General features: G+C 43.2%; 1 protein-coding gene across 1 annotated transcript in view; it reads right to left on the bottom strand.

Annotated features, from left to right (window-relative positions):
* LOC147425204 (Transducin/WD40 repeat-like superfamily protein) overlaps positions 1-5088 on the bottom strand; it is a 68881-nt gene extending 63793 nt beyond the window's left edge. Inside the window, exon 1 of the mRNA XM_086500531.1 lies at positions 4797-5088. Coding sequence (XP_086356657.1) covers positions 4797-4991 — 195 coding nt within the window. The 5' untranslated portion in view covers positions 4992-5088. The remainder of the gene's footprint in view (positions 1-4796) is intronic.
* Positions 5089-17071: the final 11983 nt, after the last annotated feature.

The following is a 17071-nucleotide window of genomic DNA, read 5'->3' as shown; positions in this document are numbered from 1 at the left end:
CCTCTATTGACCAGCAAGAAAACGACAAGGGAATGAACTAGAACACAGATAAAGCTGCCCACCGCCTGCTGGCTCCTTGAAGGGGTGCCCAGAGGGCGCCCACCAGCTGGGTCTCACTATATGCTTAAGAGCGCCCCGCCCCCCCCCCCCCCCCCCCCCCACAATATACTCCCACCAAGAGCTGCCCGACCCACATAGCCAGCCCACGACATGGATAAATAGGGTAAAGTGGGGAGAAATAAAGGAAACTGAGGCACCAGAGGCCTAGGGGCCTAGAAAAAAATCTCTACGGCTGGGGAAAAATACTACCAGCCTGCAAGAGCATGAATGGCCAAAGAGAGCCAAAACCCAAGGATATACCTGGCTAGAACAAATCTCAACATGAGAAAAATCTCTCAGGCCGAGGACAGCCACAAAACAGCCCCCACTCCCTATATCACTTGTCCCTAGGAGATATTGGGACCAACTAGACAAATCTCGAGAGATGCCAAACTAACACGACAATGGGCTGAATCTACAACAAAGGATGCACCTCCATTGTGTGAGTTCAATGTGGAGGGCAATGGGCTGCCATATGACGCCGAAAATGGGTAGCAAAACCGCTAGCTTTTGCTCTTGCAAATCTTAGCAAGAGAATGGGCAAGGCCGAAGCGGCTTCTTTTATATGGGTAGAGTCCAACTAGAGATCCGTTGGTCACAAGCAACCTAATGAGACAAAGTACTATAACAGGAAGGGCACCACGTGCTAACTGCAAAAGAACAGACTAGAACGGACTTTTAGCACTTCAAAACAACTGAATAGAGAAAGAGACACAGAGAAGATCCACACGATGGACACGGAGTGGCGGAGTTCCACTCCCAGAGCACTGCCCCAAAAGCATGGCACCCCTTTCAGTATTTCTTTTCTATTGCTTCACAAAGGTACAATTGTTGTGGGGATTCGGTCTTTGCTTCCGCACACAAGTGAATGCCAGAGTGAGCCTCCAAGGCTCATATATGAAGGCCCTTGGCCCAAAAAGCTACTGCTATGAAAAGCTATACTATCAGGCTCAAAAGCTAGCACCCACAGATGCTTCCGCGTTTTGTGATGGAGGTCTGCACAATCATCAATACCACGTCAGCATGGCTTTCCATGATTTGCAGGTTGTTTCCACATACCCCCCTCTTGAAAGAAAAGTAATCGTCTGTGATTGGACTTGCAAAACTCAATCCAATTCTTTAGCAAACACTGCCTTTATGCATACATGCCAATGCTAATCATTGCCAGATAGCACATTCTCTAGCATGCATTACACACTACAATTTCACAATCAAATAATCATCCAGTCATCTCATTTTGTAAGGTGCAGCGGAAGTGAAAGTTGAACTTTGCTCAAGATGAGTGCTCCGAACTGTGCTCAAGGTTCCTTTTACTTAGGGAAGGGAGAGCCTTCCGTTCTTTCATGAGAGAGTGCAATGGACACAAACAAAGTGAATGGACATTGTGAGTGAAGGTGCTGAGACTGAGAGATAGAAAGAGAAGAGAATACGACACCAGAGATGTTGTCAAACCCTCCTCCAAGGGCCCCACTCTCGATGGTGAGAGTGGTCTACTATTGATTGCACAATCTCGTACAAGTGCTGATGCAAGTCTAAATGATGCTTTGGCTGAAAACTGTATGCTGCGAGGACGACGGTGAAGATGACGACGACGCTATCTGCTGATGTGACCTCGTATGCTGAAAACGCTGTCCCTCTCATTGTCATAAATGCTGAATGGCTGTCCACAATATGCTATCTTTGCTAACTCCAGAAACGCTATCTCTAATGGTCCAAAACGCTGAAGTTGCTGGTTAAAAAACGCTGAAGTTGCTGGTTCAAAAACGATGAAGTTGCTGGTTCAAAATCGCTGAAGTTGCTGGTCTTTGGAATCGTTGAATTGGCCTGCTTGATAACGTTGGTACAGGAGCTACAATGGCGTTGTCCAAGGCTGAAAACGTTGATGCACCAATGCTGAAAAACGTCAGGTTGAAGGGGTGGTTCTTGCTTGAGAAGGTTCTCCAAGGGCCTGCTGCATTGGGTGCCTGTTGCTCTCCTTCCTCTTCTGCCAGAAAGTGCTAGCTCGTTTGCTTATATATTTCATTAGCAAAATTGCCCTACCTATTTCCCAACAAAAGTCACTTAATAAATAAGTGAAAAATGTCAAAAATAGGGAAAATAGGTTTAATGCACTGGAAAATTCCCTTGATGGATTCTGATGAGAATGCTAATGATCATGCTCTGTGCAACCGGAGGATATGCATCTACTCTACGTGTCTGGTCATGCACAGTCTGCGAACAGACTCACAGAAGTGCCAGATCACTTCCTATTCTAGACTGACTTGATTGAACTGAACCCTAGTCATGCTGTAGCTTGTCCACGGACACATAGGGTTGGATGTGTCACGTGACACATTTGCATTGGAGGTCTTGATGTCCGGCGTAGCGATATTAGCCATTACACCCTAATCCTTTCAAAGGGGTGTCTCGATGAACTTAGATCACATACCCACACAATCTCATCCAAGTTGAAGCTATTGATGCACCAGATTCATATGCTTCCAAAATGCTCTACAGATGACACATAATTTACATGTGCAAACACTTAACATAAAGAGTTCTAGGTACAACTAAACACTCCCTAGACCGAAGTCTACGTCGTTCAGAGGTTTCCATCTACAACTAAACGCTCCCCACACCATAGTTTGAGTCGATTAGAGGTCCTAAACGCTCCCCAGATTGCATTCCGCGTCACCCAAAGGTGATAAAAGGACATTGAAACCCAAATTCAATCGGCACCAAAACAAGTTTAAAACAGATAAAATCTATTCCAAACAATTTCAAACATGTGTTCCAAAAAGTATTTAAATACAAAGCAAAACTAAAATCGTTCACGGTTGGTATCTATCAATTGAACTCGAAAGACCATCAGCTTGCCATCCTGAATCAAGGTGATGGTTTTGTTATGGGTCTGAATGGTAGCATCGCTTTTGTTGTGCCAAGGCATGCCTAAAAGAGCATCACAGTGCCCTAACTTCAAGATGTGCAAGTCTGCCTTGCCGTGGTACCCTTGAATGGTGACAAGAAGGGCACCAATACATGGTACTTCAAGTCCGCGAGCGAGAGCATGTGTGTGTGTGCGTACGCGCAGCAATGAAGAAGAGGAGACCTGTGTTTGCAAGGGCAAAAACTCACCTTGTATATGTGAGCTTATTCTATTATGTATATGAAAGAATAAGTGAAGTGGATGAGGCTTGATCGCCTGGCCTAACTGTAGAGGAAGTATAGAGCAATCGACCACATACTCCTCAGCAAAGCTGCACACATCCCGCAGGTTTCTCACGCTACAAAATGCCTCTATGCTCAAAGCCAATATCAACGACTGCATGGCTCATTGCTCCCACTGCAAATGCACCTACCACAAATGCAATCTCGGATCTCGAGATCAATATCTCATACATGAGACTCTCGAATGTTGATGCAATCCTGGCAATCACTGCCAATCTAACCATCTCAATCAAAACTGGCTCAGAACTCCACTCATGGCAATCATCCCGACACCTCAACTCCGATCCCTGGAATCCATCCTCATGTCCATCACATATCGCATGCATATCAAAAGCATCTGTCTGTCCTGAACCGTGTGTGTCAAGAGCCAATAAATGCTTTATCCTAAGCTACACATTTGTGTTGCGGGATGTCCCCCCAAATAACAAAACCGACAAGACACATGTGCAAATCATTTTTGCAAGAGGGTTTTGGCCGCCAAAACTTATATAGTGGACTTGTTCGGACATGCAAGTCCTCGAAACAGGCTCACTGCACTCACAAAGTTGTCAATACAAAATCCGTTAGGCTCAATAAACAAACCTTGGCTCCAAAGACATAGTAGTAGCGTGTCCACATGACATATAGAGCAATGATAGATGTCAAGTCTTCTTTCTTGAATGGAGATTTAGAGGCGGCAGTGTATGTGGAAGAACCCCCAGTTTGTCATGGATGATTGTGAGGATCACGCCTACTTGTTGATTTTTATCATGGATGCTTGTGATTATCATGTGAAGAAAGCATCTACTAAACTCTCTTTCCTTCTCAAAAATGGTAAAATTTTGCATCTTTAACCTGGGCATGATAGCATTGTTACAAATGCTCAAATGAGAAGCTTGTTGGTTTACTAAAAACTCAATTAATGTCTACTTATGCTATGGTCGATCTTGGTTTGTTGCACAATTTTTATACAAAAAATGGCTCCAACATCTCGTCCTGTGCATCCAAATTTTAAGTTGTCCAAGGATATTGTATGGCAGATGCTACAGATGCATGAAACTTATTTGTTCTACATTATTTATGGTTGTTACCATAGCAGCCAAGTATGATTCGGTACGTCAAGTACGGCAGATATATAATATGTATACTAAAACGACTTCATGTATAATACGTGATATTTTTTACAAAATATAATTTTCTAGGAAGGGGTAGGCATGATTTGTCTTTAAATCCACAATGTCATAATCTTTCCTCACCATTCAAACAAAAATAAAAATTCAAAATGTTCAAGAAAAAAAATCCTATGTCCCGTTATTGAAACCAAGAAAAAATCCATCTCCACTGTCAAGACCGTCAGTTGAGCATGTGCTGAATTCAATCAAAATTGGATAGCTCTTTCCATAGAGAATTACACTGCAAGATGAAGTCCTTAAACTAAAGAAAAACTATGCTTACGATTGATGGGTGAAGAGGAAGAAGACAAAAGAAAATTTCAGATCTGCCCATGTTACCTTGTCAGCAGCACGCGGTTTATTAGAGTGAGAAGATGGCTTTTTTGAAGGAGTTTGTTGGAGCTTGCCAGCAACAACAGGAGTGTCATGAGGCAGTTGCTGGGAGTGCGCTTTGCGCCTTGCTGTGAAGAGCCACGCGATAACCAGGCCAGCAAATGCGGCAACCAAAATGCCGAATGCAAGAGAGTTCTCCATTGCGTTCTCTCTCTCTCTCTCTCTCTCTCTCTGTGTCTGTTTGTCCTGTGTTCAAAACTCGTCGGCTAGATCTTTGAGGCCTCCCTTTTCTTCCGTGGGGTGAAGGGGGGGGGGGGGGGGGGGGGGGGGGGGGGGGGGGGGGGGGTGTTTTGCTCACTTATGATCCGGTTTTGGTAAAACCCCGATGTAAATTGAGAGAGCTTAATGTTTTGATGTAGTTTTAAGCATAGGATTACCAATGATAGGCATTGTTGTACAATGAAGAACAACAAGTGTTAACAAAAAACGCATGTTGGGATTGGAGAACGTATCTCTACCAATGGGCTAAGTCTCTGCTAAACATTTCACACCATTGCTCCATTCTTTTGGCTCAATTGGTGGCTCGCATTATCATTGGATTCTCTCTCTCTCTCTCTCTCTCTCTCTCTCTCTCTCTCTCTCTCTCTCTCTCTCTCTCTCTCTCTCTCTCTCTCTCCCCCCATATGATCAGTAACCAAAGTCTCAAACGTGTGTAGTTACAAGCACACCTACGTGCACCATGTTGGCATGTAAGCAACTAACATGATGCACAAGGTGAGCATGAGGGGAGATCTTTATATTTCGTTATCAGCTACAAGGAGTTTCTCCTTGTGACCATACTTCACACCTTAGCATTGATTTCTCCCACTGATTAGCGCAAAATCTTTGAGAAGTTCAATTCATTTGTATATCAATACTTTGTGAAAAGTTAACAAGTAAGTCTTGATGGTCATCTAGCCATCCAACCCTTTTGAGAGATCTCCTTCTTGAGGACCTTCGCAATTGATAATACTGTAACTTTTTGTCCCTCTTTCATTTAGAACTAGACATGCTCTTTAAAACAATGACTGCAAGGGAAAGGATTTCGATGCCCACATCAGTGTGGCTACATTACTAGGAGCTTTGTTGACTCAAGGACACCTATTGACTTGTGTCTCTCTTTAGTGGGATTGGAACAATAAGAGAAGGATGGACTAAGAGAGAGAGAGAGAGAGAGAGAGAGAGAGAGAGAGGTGAGAGAGTTATGAGGGAGAGAATGAGATTGCATGACACATAGTAATAATTTTCTCCTTTCTCATATAAGACTGTTGGATGCGAGTTTTGTTGCATCTAGTGTATATGCCCTCTCCATCCCACGTGCCCACATATAATGCCTAGTCAATAAAAGCCATGTGATTCATTCTATGTGGAAGGTGAGTTGGAAAGTCTAGTCAACTATGACATGAAAGGCATAGAATAAGTCACCTATAGTGTTTGCATGTGGGACAACTATATAAACGAGCTTGTGCGGTACAACTTTTATCCACATCAATCAAGCTATTTTGCATCCACACTCTATTGATATGAGTCTTAATTAACTACCTGTCTAAGCTCTATAATTACATATATTAGCCATGAATGCATCATTGGCTTATTCACCTTAGCACATATCGATTGGCTTATTCATCTTAACCCATATCAATTGGTATCAGACTTGTAAGCATGATTAGCATTTTCTAATCACCCACTAGATCCTAATCACTCCTCTCTACATTGCCCTAATCTACATACTTATTGCTTGTACAATCACTCGATTTGTGTGAGATATGTTCATGCGCTTCTGCCCTAAGCCACTACTTTCTAAAATGAAATTGATTTCTGTATGTCTTCTCTAATAAGCTCTCTAATTGAGCATTTCCTTTTATTGTATGGTTAATTAGATTTAGTCCCTTCATTTCCTTTTATTGTATGGTTAATTACTTGTGGCATACTTGCTTTTGTGTGTGTGTGTGTGTGTGTGTGTGTGTGTGTGTGTGTGTGTTGCTTTTTACAAGAGCACTTGATCACGGTCATGTGTGAGATCTATTGATTTTGGCCGATTTTGCACTACTTTCTACAATAATTACATCTCCCCATTTTATCATCGCAAGGTTTTGTTTCTGTGTGCAAGAAATTCTTTCCAAAGTCTTTCAATTAAGCCTAAACCCACTCAAATTGAGATGCATTTTATTCAAATCTACCAGTTTTGTAGACTATTTTTGTAAATCAGCAACCTACTATTTGGGAGTTCCTACGCTTGGAACATAATAGTACAAAGAAACTATTAGTAGCCATTATCAACAAATAACAGCAGATTTTCCCAAATATGGTCTCTATCCATAAGAAAGGCTCCCAGTAAAAAGACTTCGAAAGGACAGTAGGAATCGGCAACATTTCACATTTCTAGACCATAACCAACACAAATGTGATCTACCTTATAAAGTCAATTACTTTATGCAAACCATATATTAAATCAGGTAGCTAGAATCAGTATTAGTACTACACCATATTGTACTAAGCATAAAGCTGGATGTAAGTGCTTGTGCACTCTAACTATTTTCAAGTCGGTGACAAGCGCAAGCGCAAAACGGACCCTAGCGGCCTCCGCCATGCCCGTGCACGCAGAACTCATCATGGGGAGTGAACAGGGGGCACCACCTAGCTTTGAGCGGCTAGGATGCAGACGGCAGCGATTCGAATGACAACAACACAGCGCACCGGAGAGAGAGAGAGAGAGAGAGAGAGAGAGAGAGAGAGAGAGAGAGAGAGAGAGAGAGAGAGAGAGAGAGAGAGAGAGAGAGAGAGAGAAACACAGAAAGAGATGAAGACGTAGACGGAGGAGATGAAGACCCTTCGGAATGTGCGGGCAAACTTGATTCAAGATGGTATTTACAAAACCCCTCATTTCGGCGAGATGGAGACCATGGTGAGAGAGAGAGAGAGAGAGAGAGAGAGAGAGAGAGAGAGAGAGAGAGAGAGAGAGACTATAGAGCGTTCTCTAGGGAAATTTCATGTGTACAGAGATCCTACTATTGGAATTAGGGTTGCAGAGAAAAGCACACAGCTTGGAGAAGACGAAGGAAGCTCTGTTGGGATTAAAGCCCAAGTGGCCTCTTATGCGGATATGGCTGGCCGCCCGCCTAACTCACTTCCCTCTAACTCTTTGTATATACTAACTTATACTTTGTGAATACTAAGATTATTGGGAGATAACCCTTCTAACAGTTCTCTGCGTACTGTACTGTGTAAGCTCACTATGTGTGTGTGTGAGAGAGAGTCGACCCACGCTCCGCTCCGCGACTTCAATTGGTATCAGAGCCTTGGTTCAGTGCGGTTTTGCGCAATCGCGCGCGCGCACTTTTCCGGCAGATTCTGGATCCGGACTTCGAAAATTCACACTCGACGTTCCGGGAGCGTTTCCAGCAGGCGACTTGCGGTTTGACCCCCCTTTCGAAGCCGTTTATGCCCTCAGAATTTCGTTCTGAGCACTACAGTAGAAGATAGATTTCAGCCGCAAAGAAATCCATCTTGTGTAGATTGGCAAGCAGGAGGTGGTCGACATCAATATCGGCATCGACATACATCACTTATTAGTCTTCAGAGCATCATCTATAGACCAGGTACACATATATATCATCAGATATATATATTGCAGTCTGCATTGTTACTTCTTGTGCTTGCCAGGTTCCAGGGGAGGTGTGGCCATACGACGGCTTGACACCACTGGCATGTATTGCAGATTGATGTACTGTGATTGTGGGTCTGCTAGTTGTGAGTCACGCTAGCAGACAGACCGCCGCAGCGGTCATAGGACAGTGATTGGTCTATTATAGGATGTATGCTAGTTCTGGGCAGTTTGCTGAGCCATCTGAGAGGGTCGTGTGTGAGGTTTTTTTAAGCCAAGCACTGGGGGCTGGGTTACCCAGTGTGAGGTGGATTAGGTTGCTGGAGTTCCCCTCTACACGCATCCTCTTCGGTGACTTTTATCCCTTAGGATGTATGACTTTGTGTAGACACTGGATTGCATCTTATGCGTCAGGCCGTTGAGGCATTGTTCAGGGTTCAGTCTTGAGACAGATACAGGTTCTGTCATCGCCCAGAGAGGAGACAGTGTATGCTTACAGGACAGCATATTACAGAGATTTGTTAGATTTGTCACTGGTCAGCTATTTATGATTGTTTTTTGAGCTATCTTTTGGTTCCCAGAGCTCAGTTTACAAGGGAGACTCTGTCAAAAAATTTCAAAATACTGACAGTTCCTGAGGAGAGGTGTTCAGCTTGTTGATTACAGCTTGTTTACTGTGTATAGAGGCCAGTTTACAGGGGAAACTCTGCCGGATTTTTCTCAGGTGTAAACAGTTTGGCACATATGGCATCTTCTCAAAGTGAGACTCTTTACAACATAAAGAAGCTGGATGGCACAAACTTTCCATTCTGGAAGAAGCAAATTTGGCAGGTTTTGGTGCAGAAAAAACAAGTGAAGCCACTGAAGCTCAAAGGGGAGAGACCAGAAGGTATGGCTGAAGATGAGTGGGAAGAGCTTGACGAGTTAGCTTGTTCCACAATCATGCTGACACTGGCAGAAAATGTTTACTTCAACGTAGCAGAAGAGACTACAGCGTATGGCGTATGGCAAAAGCTATGTGGTATGTACGAGAAACAAAGTGCTGCTTCTCAGATTTACTGGCTCAAGAAATTGGTGGATTTGAAGATGAAGGAAGGGACAGCCATGTCAAATCATCTGAATGAATTTCACACAATTTTCAGCCAGTTAACAGCACAGGAGATAGTCTTTCCAGATTCAGTGAAGGCTATGTTTCTCTTAATCACTTTGCCAGACAATTGGGATACTTTTCATACAGCGTTAAGTAATTCTGTCGCGCCAGAAGGTCTTACAAGTGCCAATGTAGAAGGCAGCTTGCTCACAGAGGAAGTGAACAGGAAGAACATTGACAAAGGCAAAGACAATAGTGCTTTGGTCGTTCGAGGGAGACAACAGTTTAAAGAGAAGAAGGGTAAGAAGGCACAAAACCGAAGTAAGTCTCGTGATTCGAAGTCAAAGGATGACATAGAATGCTACCATTGTGGCAAGAAGGGTCACATGAAGCGAGACTGTACGAAGTGGAAACAAGAAAAAGGAAAAACAAAGAGTTCTGAGCAAGATGAAAAGAAGAGTTCAGTGAAGATTGAAGAGGTGAATGTCACAGGATCTGGTTCAGACAGTGATTCTGGTATAGCAGCTGGTGACATCTTCCTTACAAGCAATCTTGATTCTGTTTTCTTGACTGCAGAGGATGGACATGCTATGAGTGATTGGATTATCGACTCAGGGGCATCTTTACATGTTTCTCTGCACAAAGAGTGGTTTACATCATATGTGGCTACTAAAGATTATGTCAGACTTGGCAATGAGCAGGTTTGTGACATACTTGGAGTGGGAGATGTGCAGTTGAAGTTTCAGAATGGCTCTTCTTTATGGCTCAAGAATGTCAGACATGTTCCAGCGATCCGAAAGAGCTTGATTAGTACAGGGAAGTTGGATGATGCGGGTTATGTGACAGTTTTTGGGAACAGCGCTTGGAAGATCTCCAAAGTTTCGATGACTGTAGCACATGGCAGCAAGTCAGGAACTCTGTACACTTTACATGTTTCAGAGGTTAAAAACCATGTAATTAATGTGATTGAGCAGCCAAGTGTGTCACTGTGGCATCGTAGGTTGGGACATATGTCAAAAAGAGGAATGGAAATACTTTCTCATTATGGTTATTTGCCTGGCTTTTCATTTCAAGATTTCGAGTTTTGTGAGCATTGTGTTTATGGTAAGCAAACACAGGAACCGCACAGATCAAAGAGGAATTGTAGGGACGAACGGTTAGCTCTTGTACACAGTGATCTATGCGGACCAATGCCTAGTTTGTCACTAGGGGGAGCAGCGTACTTTTGTACATTCATAGATGACTATTCTCGCAAAGTATGGGTTTACTTCTTGAAGCACAAGGATGAGGTGCTCAAGGTCTTTAAGACATTCTTGCAGCTGGTGGAGAATCAGAGTGGTCAGAAGCTGAAGTGCTTGAGAACTGACAATGGTGGAGAGTACGTTTCCAAAGCTTTTCAAGACTTTTGTGAAGCAAAAGGGATTAAGCGGGAACTTAGTGCACCATATAATCCTTCACAGAATGGGGTTGCAGAACGTATGAATAGGACCATACAAGAGAAGGTCAGAAGCATGTTGTCAAATGCTGAGTTGCCTGATGGATTTTGGGCGGAAGCAGTGGCTACAGCAGTCCATTTGATCAACAGGTCTCCTAGTAGGGTTCTGGATAAGAGTGCAGTGGCCAAGATGCTATGGACAGGCAAGGCACCTTCGTATAAGCATCTCAGAGTCTTTGGTTGTGAAGCTTATAGCCATATTCCTAAGGAGTTCAGAAATAAGTTAGAACCAAAGAGCAAGAAGTGTATATTTCTTGGCTACGGAGAATCGGGCGAGATGGGTTACCGGCTTTGGGATCCTGAGTCCAGAAAGCTTATTCGTAGCAATGATGTGCATTTCAATGAAGCCAAGTTTCACGCTAAGCCAGAGAAGACAGAGGAGATCAGAAGAGTTGTCTTCAGGGAAGATGGACCTAGTGCTAGCACATCAAGACAGCATGGTCAGGCTCAGGAACAGCCTATAGTGGCTAGAGAGGCAGAATCAGTTGTGGTGAGACGTTCTGAGCGTGTCTCCAAACCACTTGATCGTTATGTGCAATCTCTAAATTATGTCATGCTCACAGATTGCGGAGAACCATCTTGTTACAAGGAAGCATTACAAGTGGTTGACTCGAAAAAATGGCAGTTGGCCATGCAGTCAGAGATGACAGCTCTGCATAAAAACCAGACATGGAAGTTGGTTAAATTACCACAGGGCAAAAAGGCTCTACCTTGTAAATGGGTTTACAGGTATAAGATCACCGCTCATGATAGTCAGCCAAAGTACAAAGCAAGGCTTGTTGCCAAGGGCTTTAAGCAAGAACAAGGCATTGACTTTGATGAAGTCTTCTCTCCAGTGGTCAAGATGACTACATTGAGATGCTTTCTTGCATTGGTTGCTATATTGGATTTGGTGTTGCACCAAATGGATGTCAAGACAGCGTTCTTGCATGGTGATTTAGATGTGGAAATTTACATGCAGTAGCCAGAAGGGTTTGTTGAGAAAGGCATGGAACATTTGGTATGCCAGTTGTTAAAGAGTCTTTATGGCTTAAAACAATCACCGAGGGCATGGTACCATAAGTTCCACCAGTTTATGCTTTCTCAAGGCTACAAACGTAGTGAGTTCGATCACTGTCTATATACAAAGAAGGCTAAGGATGGCAGTTGGCTGATCCTTATTTTGTATGTGGATGACATGTTGATTGCTCGCAAACACTTGGAAGAAATTTCAGCTTTGAAGTCAAAGATGGCAAAATCGTTTGACATGAAAGACATGGCTGAGGCAAGTCATATACTTGGTATGCGCATTGAGAGAGACAGATCAAAGAAGTTGATTTGGTTATCTCAAACAGAGTATATTGACAAGGTTTTGCAACGTTTCAATATGGAGAAGGGAAAGGCATTGAGTGTTCCATTGCCACCATATGTGAAACTTAGCAAACAAGATTGTCCTGTGTCTGAGGAAGAAAAGGCTGAAATGGATAAGATTCCATATGCGTCTGCAGTGGGTAGTTTGATGTATGCAATGATTGCTACACGTCCGGATATTGCATTTGCAGTGGGAGTGGTTAGCAGATATATGTCAAATCCCGGCAAGAAACATTGGGAGGCAGTGAAAGGTATCATGAAATACTTAAAACATACAAAGAGTATGCGCATATGCTATGGTAGTCAGGATTTGAGTGTCAAAGGATACACTGACTCAGATTATGCAGGAGACTTGGATAAGAGGAGATCTACATCAGGCTATGTCTTTACATTGGCTGGAGGTGCCATATCATGGCGATCTCGATTACAAGATTGTGGTACGCAGTCTACTACAGAAGCTGAGTATGTTGCAGCAAATGAGGCATGCAAAGAAGCTATTTGGCTTGGTAGATTGGTTGCAGACTTGGGAATCAAAGTAGATATGCCAGAGTTATATTGTGATAGTCAAAGTGCTATACAATTGGCAAAGAATCCAGTGTTCCATTCGAAGACTAAGCATATTGATGTCAAATATCACTTCATTAGGGAAGTACTTGAAGACAAGCAGATACAACTGCTGAAGATCCACACCAAGGACAATCCTGCTGATCTACTCACAAAGGGACTTCCAGGAGAGGGCTTTGTGCATTGTCGTGAGTTATTGGGAATTGGATAGATGGCAGCCATGTAAATCTTTGTACATTTATGTTCATAGATTTACAGTTACTTAAAGTGCCACATTGGACTTTAAGTGGGAGGTTGTTGGGATTAAAGCCCAAGTGGCCTCTTATGCGGATATGGCTGGCCGCCCGCCTAACTCACGTCCCTCTAACTCTTTGTATATACTAACTTATACTTTGTGAATACTAAGATTATTGGGAGATAACCCTTCTAACAGTTCTCTGCGTACTGTACTGTGTAAGCTCACTGTGTGTGTGTGTGTGTGAGAGTCGACCCACGCTCCGCTCCGCGACTTCAAGCTCAAGGCACACAATAGAGAGTGTGTTACTTAGTGTGCAATGGAAAGATAGATAGCCCTAGAGTGATGGGCGTATATCCAATGGTCAGGGGAAAAAACCTCCTAAAGAGGGAAAAAATGCCCCAGTGGTCCTAGTGTGTTCACACACATCACTACCACATGTATATGGTAACAAATCCCCCCTGGAGTGATGCGGTGAACGAGAGCTGGCACATGAGTAAAGGGAAGTGCCATGCCCTGAGGACATGATCAATCCACAAAGGGGAGTAAGCCCAAAGCTTTGTGGAAAGCTTCAAGCTTCTCACGAGACAATGCCTTTGTGAAAAGATCTGCAAGGTTGTCCTGTGTTGGCACATAAGCCAAGCTGATCTCTCCTGCTGAGAACCTCCCCCTAACATAGTGGTAATGCACCTCAATGTGCTTTGTGCGAGCATGAAAAATTGGGTTCCTCGCAACTGCCAATGCGCTCTGACTGTCAGTGTAGATAGTGTTGGCAGTGTCCTGTCCAACACCCAAATCAGCCATAAGGCGTCTGAGCCATACACACTCAATCGTATCTGTGATGAAGACTGTCCTGTACTCAGCCTCACAACTCGAAGTGGCCACAGTAGGTTGCTCTTGCTCAACCATGATATACATGAACTACCAAGCATGAAACCAAAACCACTTGTGGACACTCATGTGTCAAAACAACCGACCCAATATGAGTCCGAAAAAGCATGTAAGTCTGGCGGCAATGATCCCCCCTTGGGATAAAACAAGCCAAGATGTAAAGCGACACTAAGGTAGCGGAAAATCCTCTTGACAGCTTGCCAATGCTTAGACCCTGGGCTATGCATAAATGCGTTGACCTATGAGACTGCAAACTGAATATCCGGCCTCGTGTCACATACATAAATGAGGCAGCCCGCAACAGTTTGATAAAGAGTGACATTAGCAGGATCGCCAGCATCATGTAGACTCAACTTTAAACGTGTTTCCATGGGAGTGGCAATAGGTTTGCAATCCTCAAGTCCAAACTTACATAGCAATGTCTCTATGTAATTTCTCTGACACAAGACAATACCACCATCACACTGCTTAAAGTGTATACCCAAGTAATGATGCAACAGCTCCAAATCTTTCATCTTGAAAGTAGCATTCAAATCAGCCTTAAATTCAGCAATATGTCTCTCATTTGGTCCAGTGATCAGCAAATCATCGACATAAAGAACCACAATGAGAAGTACATCACCCTCACGCTTTACATACAATGTGCTTTCTGTTGGACTGTTACAAAAGCCTCGTTTGACCAAATGAGTGTCAGCTATACCAAGCACAAGGAGATTGCTTCAACCCATAAAAAGCCTTCTTACATCCGCACACTTTGTCCTCTTGTCCTTTTATGACAAAACCGTGAGGCTGCGTTACATAAACTACCTCAAATATGTCACCATTCAAGAAAGCTGTATCAATGTCTGATTGATGTACATCCCAACCAAAATGAGCTGCCAATGCACATAGAAAATGCACAGTAGTCATTCGACAAGTGAGAGCAAAAGTCTCTTCATAATCTATGCCTTTTTGCTGTGCATAACCCTTTGCAACAAGTCGAGCCTTATGGCAATCGATCTCACCATCCGGCTTCCGTTTCAACTTGTAAACCCACTTCGTACCAATGACCCTTTTGCCAGGAGGCAAATCACATAAAGTCCATGTGTCATTTTCTATAAGTGCATCATATTCTGATTGCATGGCAGCCATCCAATTTTTTGAATTCTGTGCTTCATCAAAAGACAAAGGCTCCTCAAAATCATGTAAGCTAGACACAGCCAAAGCATAACAATCTAATGCATAAGGTGCATGGCAAGAGCCTGAACGAGTACGACTAGACAAAGGTGCATCCAATTTACTGTAACGCAAAGTGTACACCAGCCATTTTGGCATACCTCTAGCCTACTCATTTTCAGCCCTTTCCTCATCAAGTACATCATGTACATCTGCATCAGTAATAGGCTGATCTGTAACATTTTCAGAAACCCCCATAGGCTGTACATTTGCCTCATTGGAACTTACATTCGTATTTCCACCACCGAAAAGAGGCAACAAAGTGTCATATATGTCATGTGAGCTTACATTACTGTCTCTAGTACATGAGAGCAAGGGCTGAACAGAATCTTCCACAAACACTACATCTCGTGAAACCAGAATACGTTTTGTTTGCGGATGATATAACCTGTAACCTTTGCTTTCAGCACTATAACCAACAAAAATACATTTGACAGCCTTATCATCCAATTTTCTGCGTTGTGTTTGTGGCACCAAAGCATATGCCAAACAGCCAAAAACACGCATGTGCTCAATAGAAGGCTTTCTATCATGCCATGCTTCATATGGAGTAATAGACTGCAAATCTTTTGTAGGACACATGTTTAGTACATAAGTGGCACACATGATGGCCTCAAGCCAAAAAGAATGCGGCAAAGCTTGAATTTTGACCATACATCGTGCCATTTCCGTAACTGACCCGTTTTTTCTCTCAGCAATACCATTTTGTTGAGGTGTATAAGGCACTCTAGATTGGTGTTTTATCCCACGACTAGCCAGAAATGCATTGAATTCATGAGACATATACTCCCCCCCTCGATCGGAATGGAGAGTGCCCATAGTACATTTCGAGACATTTTCAGCCATAGCCAGAAATTGTTTGAAGCACATAAAAACTTCGGACTTCGCTTTAAGCGGAAATACCCATGCATGCCTGGAGTAATCATCAATGAAAGTCACGAAGTAAAGGTAATTGCCCAAGGACGGAGTTTGCATGGGCCCACAAACATCACTATGCACAAGCTGCAACCTGCATGTGGCCCGAACTGAACCATCCTTTGGAAACTTAGAACGCTGCATCTTACCCAAAATACAGCCTTCACAAACATGTTTGACAGGTGCTTCAAGAGGCGGCAAAGAAGCAACCATATCAAATTTTTGCAAACGCAACAAACTGGCAAAATTCAAATGACCAAAGCGTGCATGCCAAAGTTTTGCATTTGAAATAGCCCTTGAATCTGCAACATCATTTGCAAAATTTTGTCCACACTTGTCATACAAAGTGAGCTTATACAACCCACAGCACAAAAGCCCATATGCAACAATTTCATCACCAAAACTGAGATCATGAACTATACATCTATCATCCACAAATTTGACTACAAGTCTAAGTCTAGCAAGTGCAGATATAGACAAAAGATTCCTCTTGATCCCAGGTACATAAAGTGCATCAACAAGTGTGAAAGAACTGCCATTTGCAGCAGTAAGCACAATCTTTCCAACTCCCTGAACCGAATAAGAGGCATTGTTGGCACAAGTGACTGAATTCCCATGAGGGACAGACTCAAGAGAGGTGATGTGAGGTAATGTGCTTTGTAGCACCACTGTCAAAATACACACATGAATCTGCAACAAATGACAAGCATACATCATGGACAACAGGATTGTAAGTGCACTCTACACTAAAAGCCCATTCTGCATCAACATCAACAACACAGTCTCCTTTCACAGAAGACTCAACAATGGCTGCATTTGTAGTGGAACCAGCATTTGCAGTGGAACCACCCTGTTTCGTTTAGCCTCTTTTGCCTTCAACTTA

Source organism: Adiantum capillus-veneris, chromosome 25, assembly GCF_014529385.1.
Source record: "Adiantum capillus-veneris isolate H3 chromosome 25, ASM1452938v2, whole genome shotgun sequence".
NCBI classification, from domain to species: Eukaryota; Viridiplantae; Streptophyta; class Polypodiopsida; order Polypodiales; family Pteridaceae; genus Adiantum; species Adiantum capillus-veneris.
This window is presented reverse-complemented; position numbering and strand designations above follow the sequence as displayed.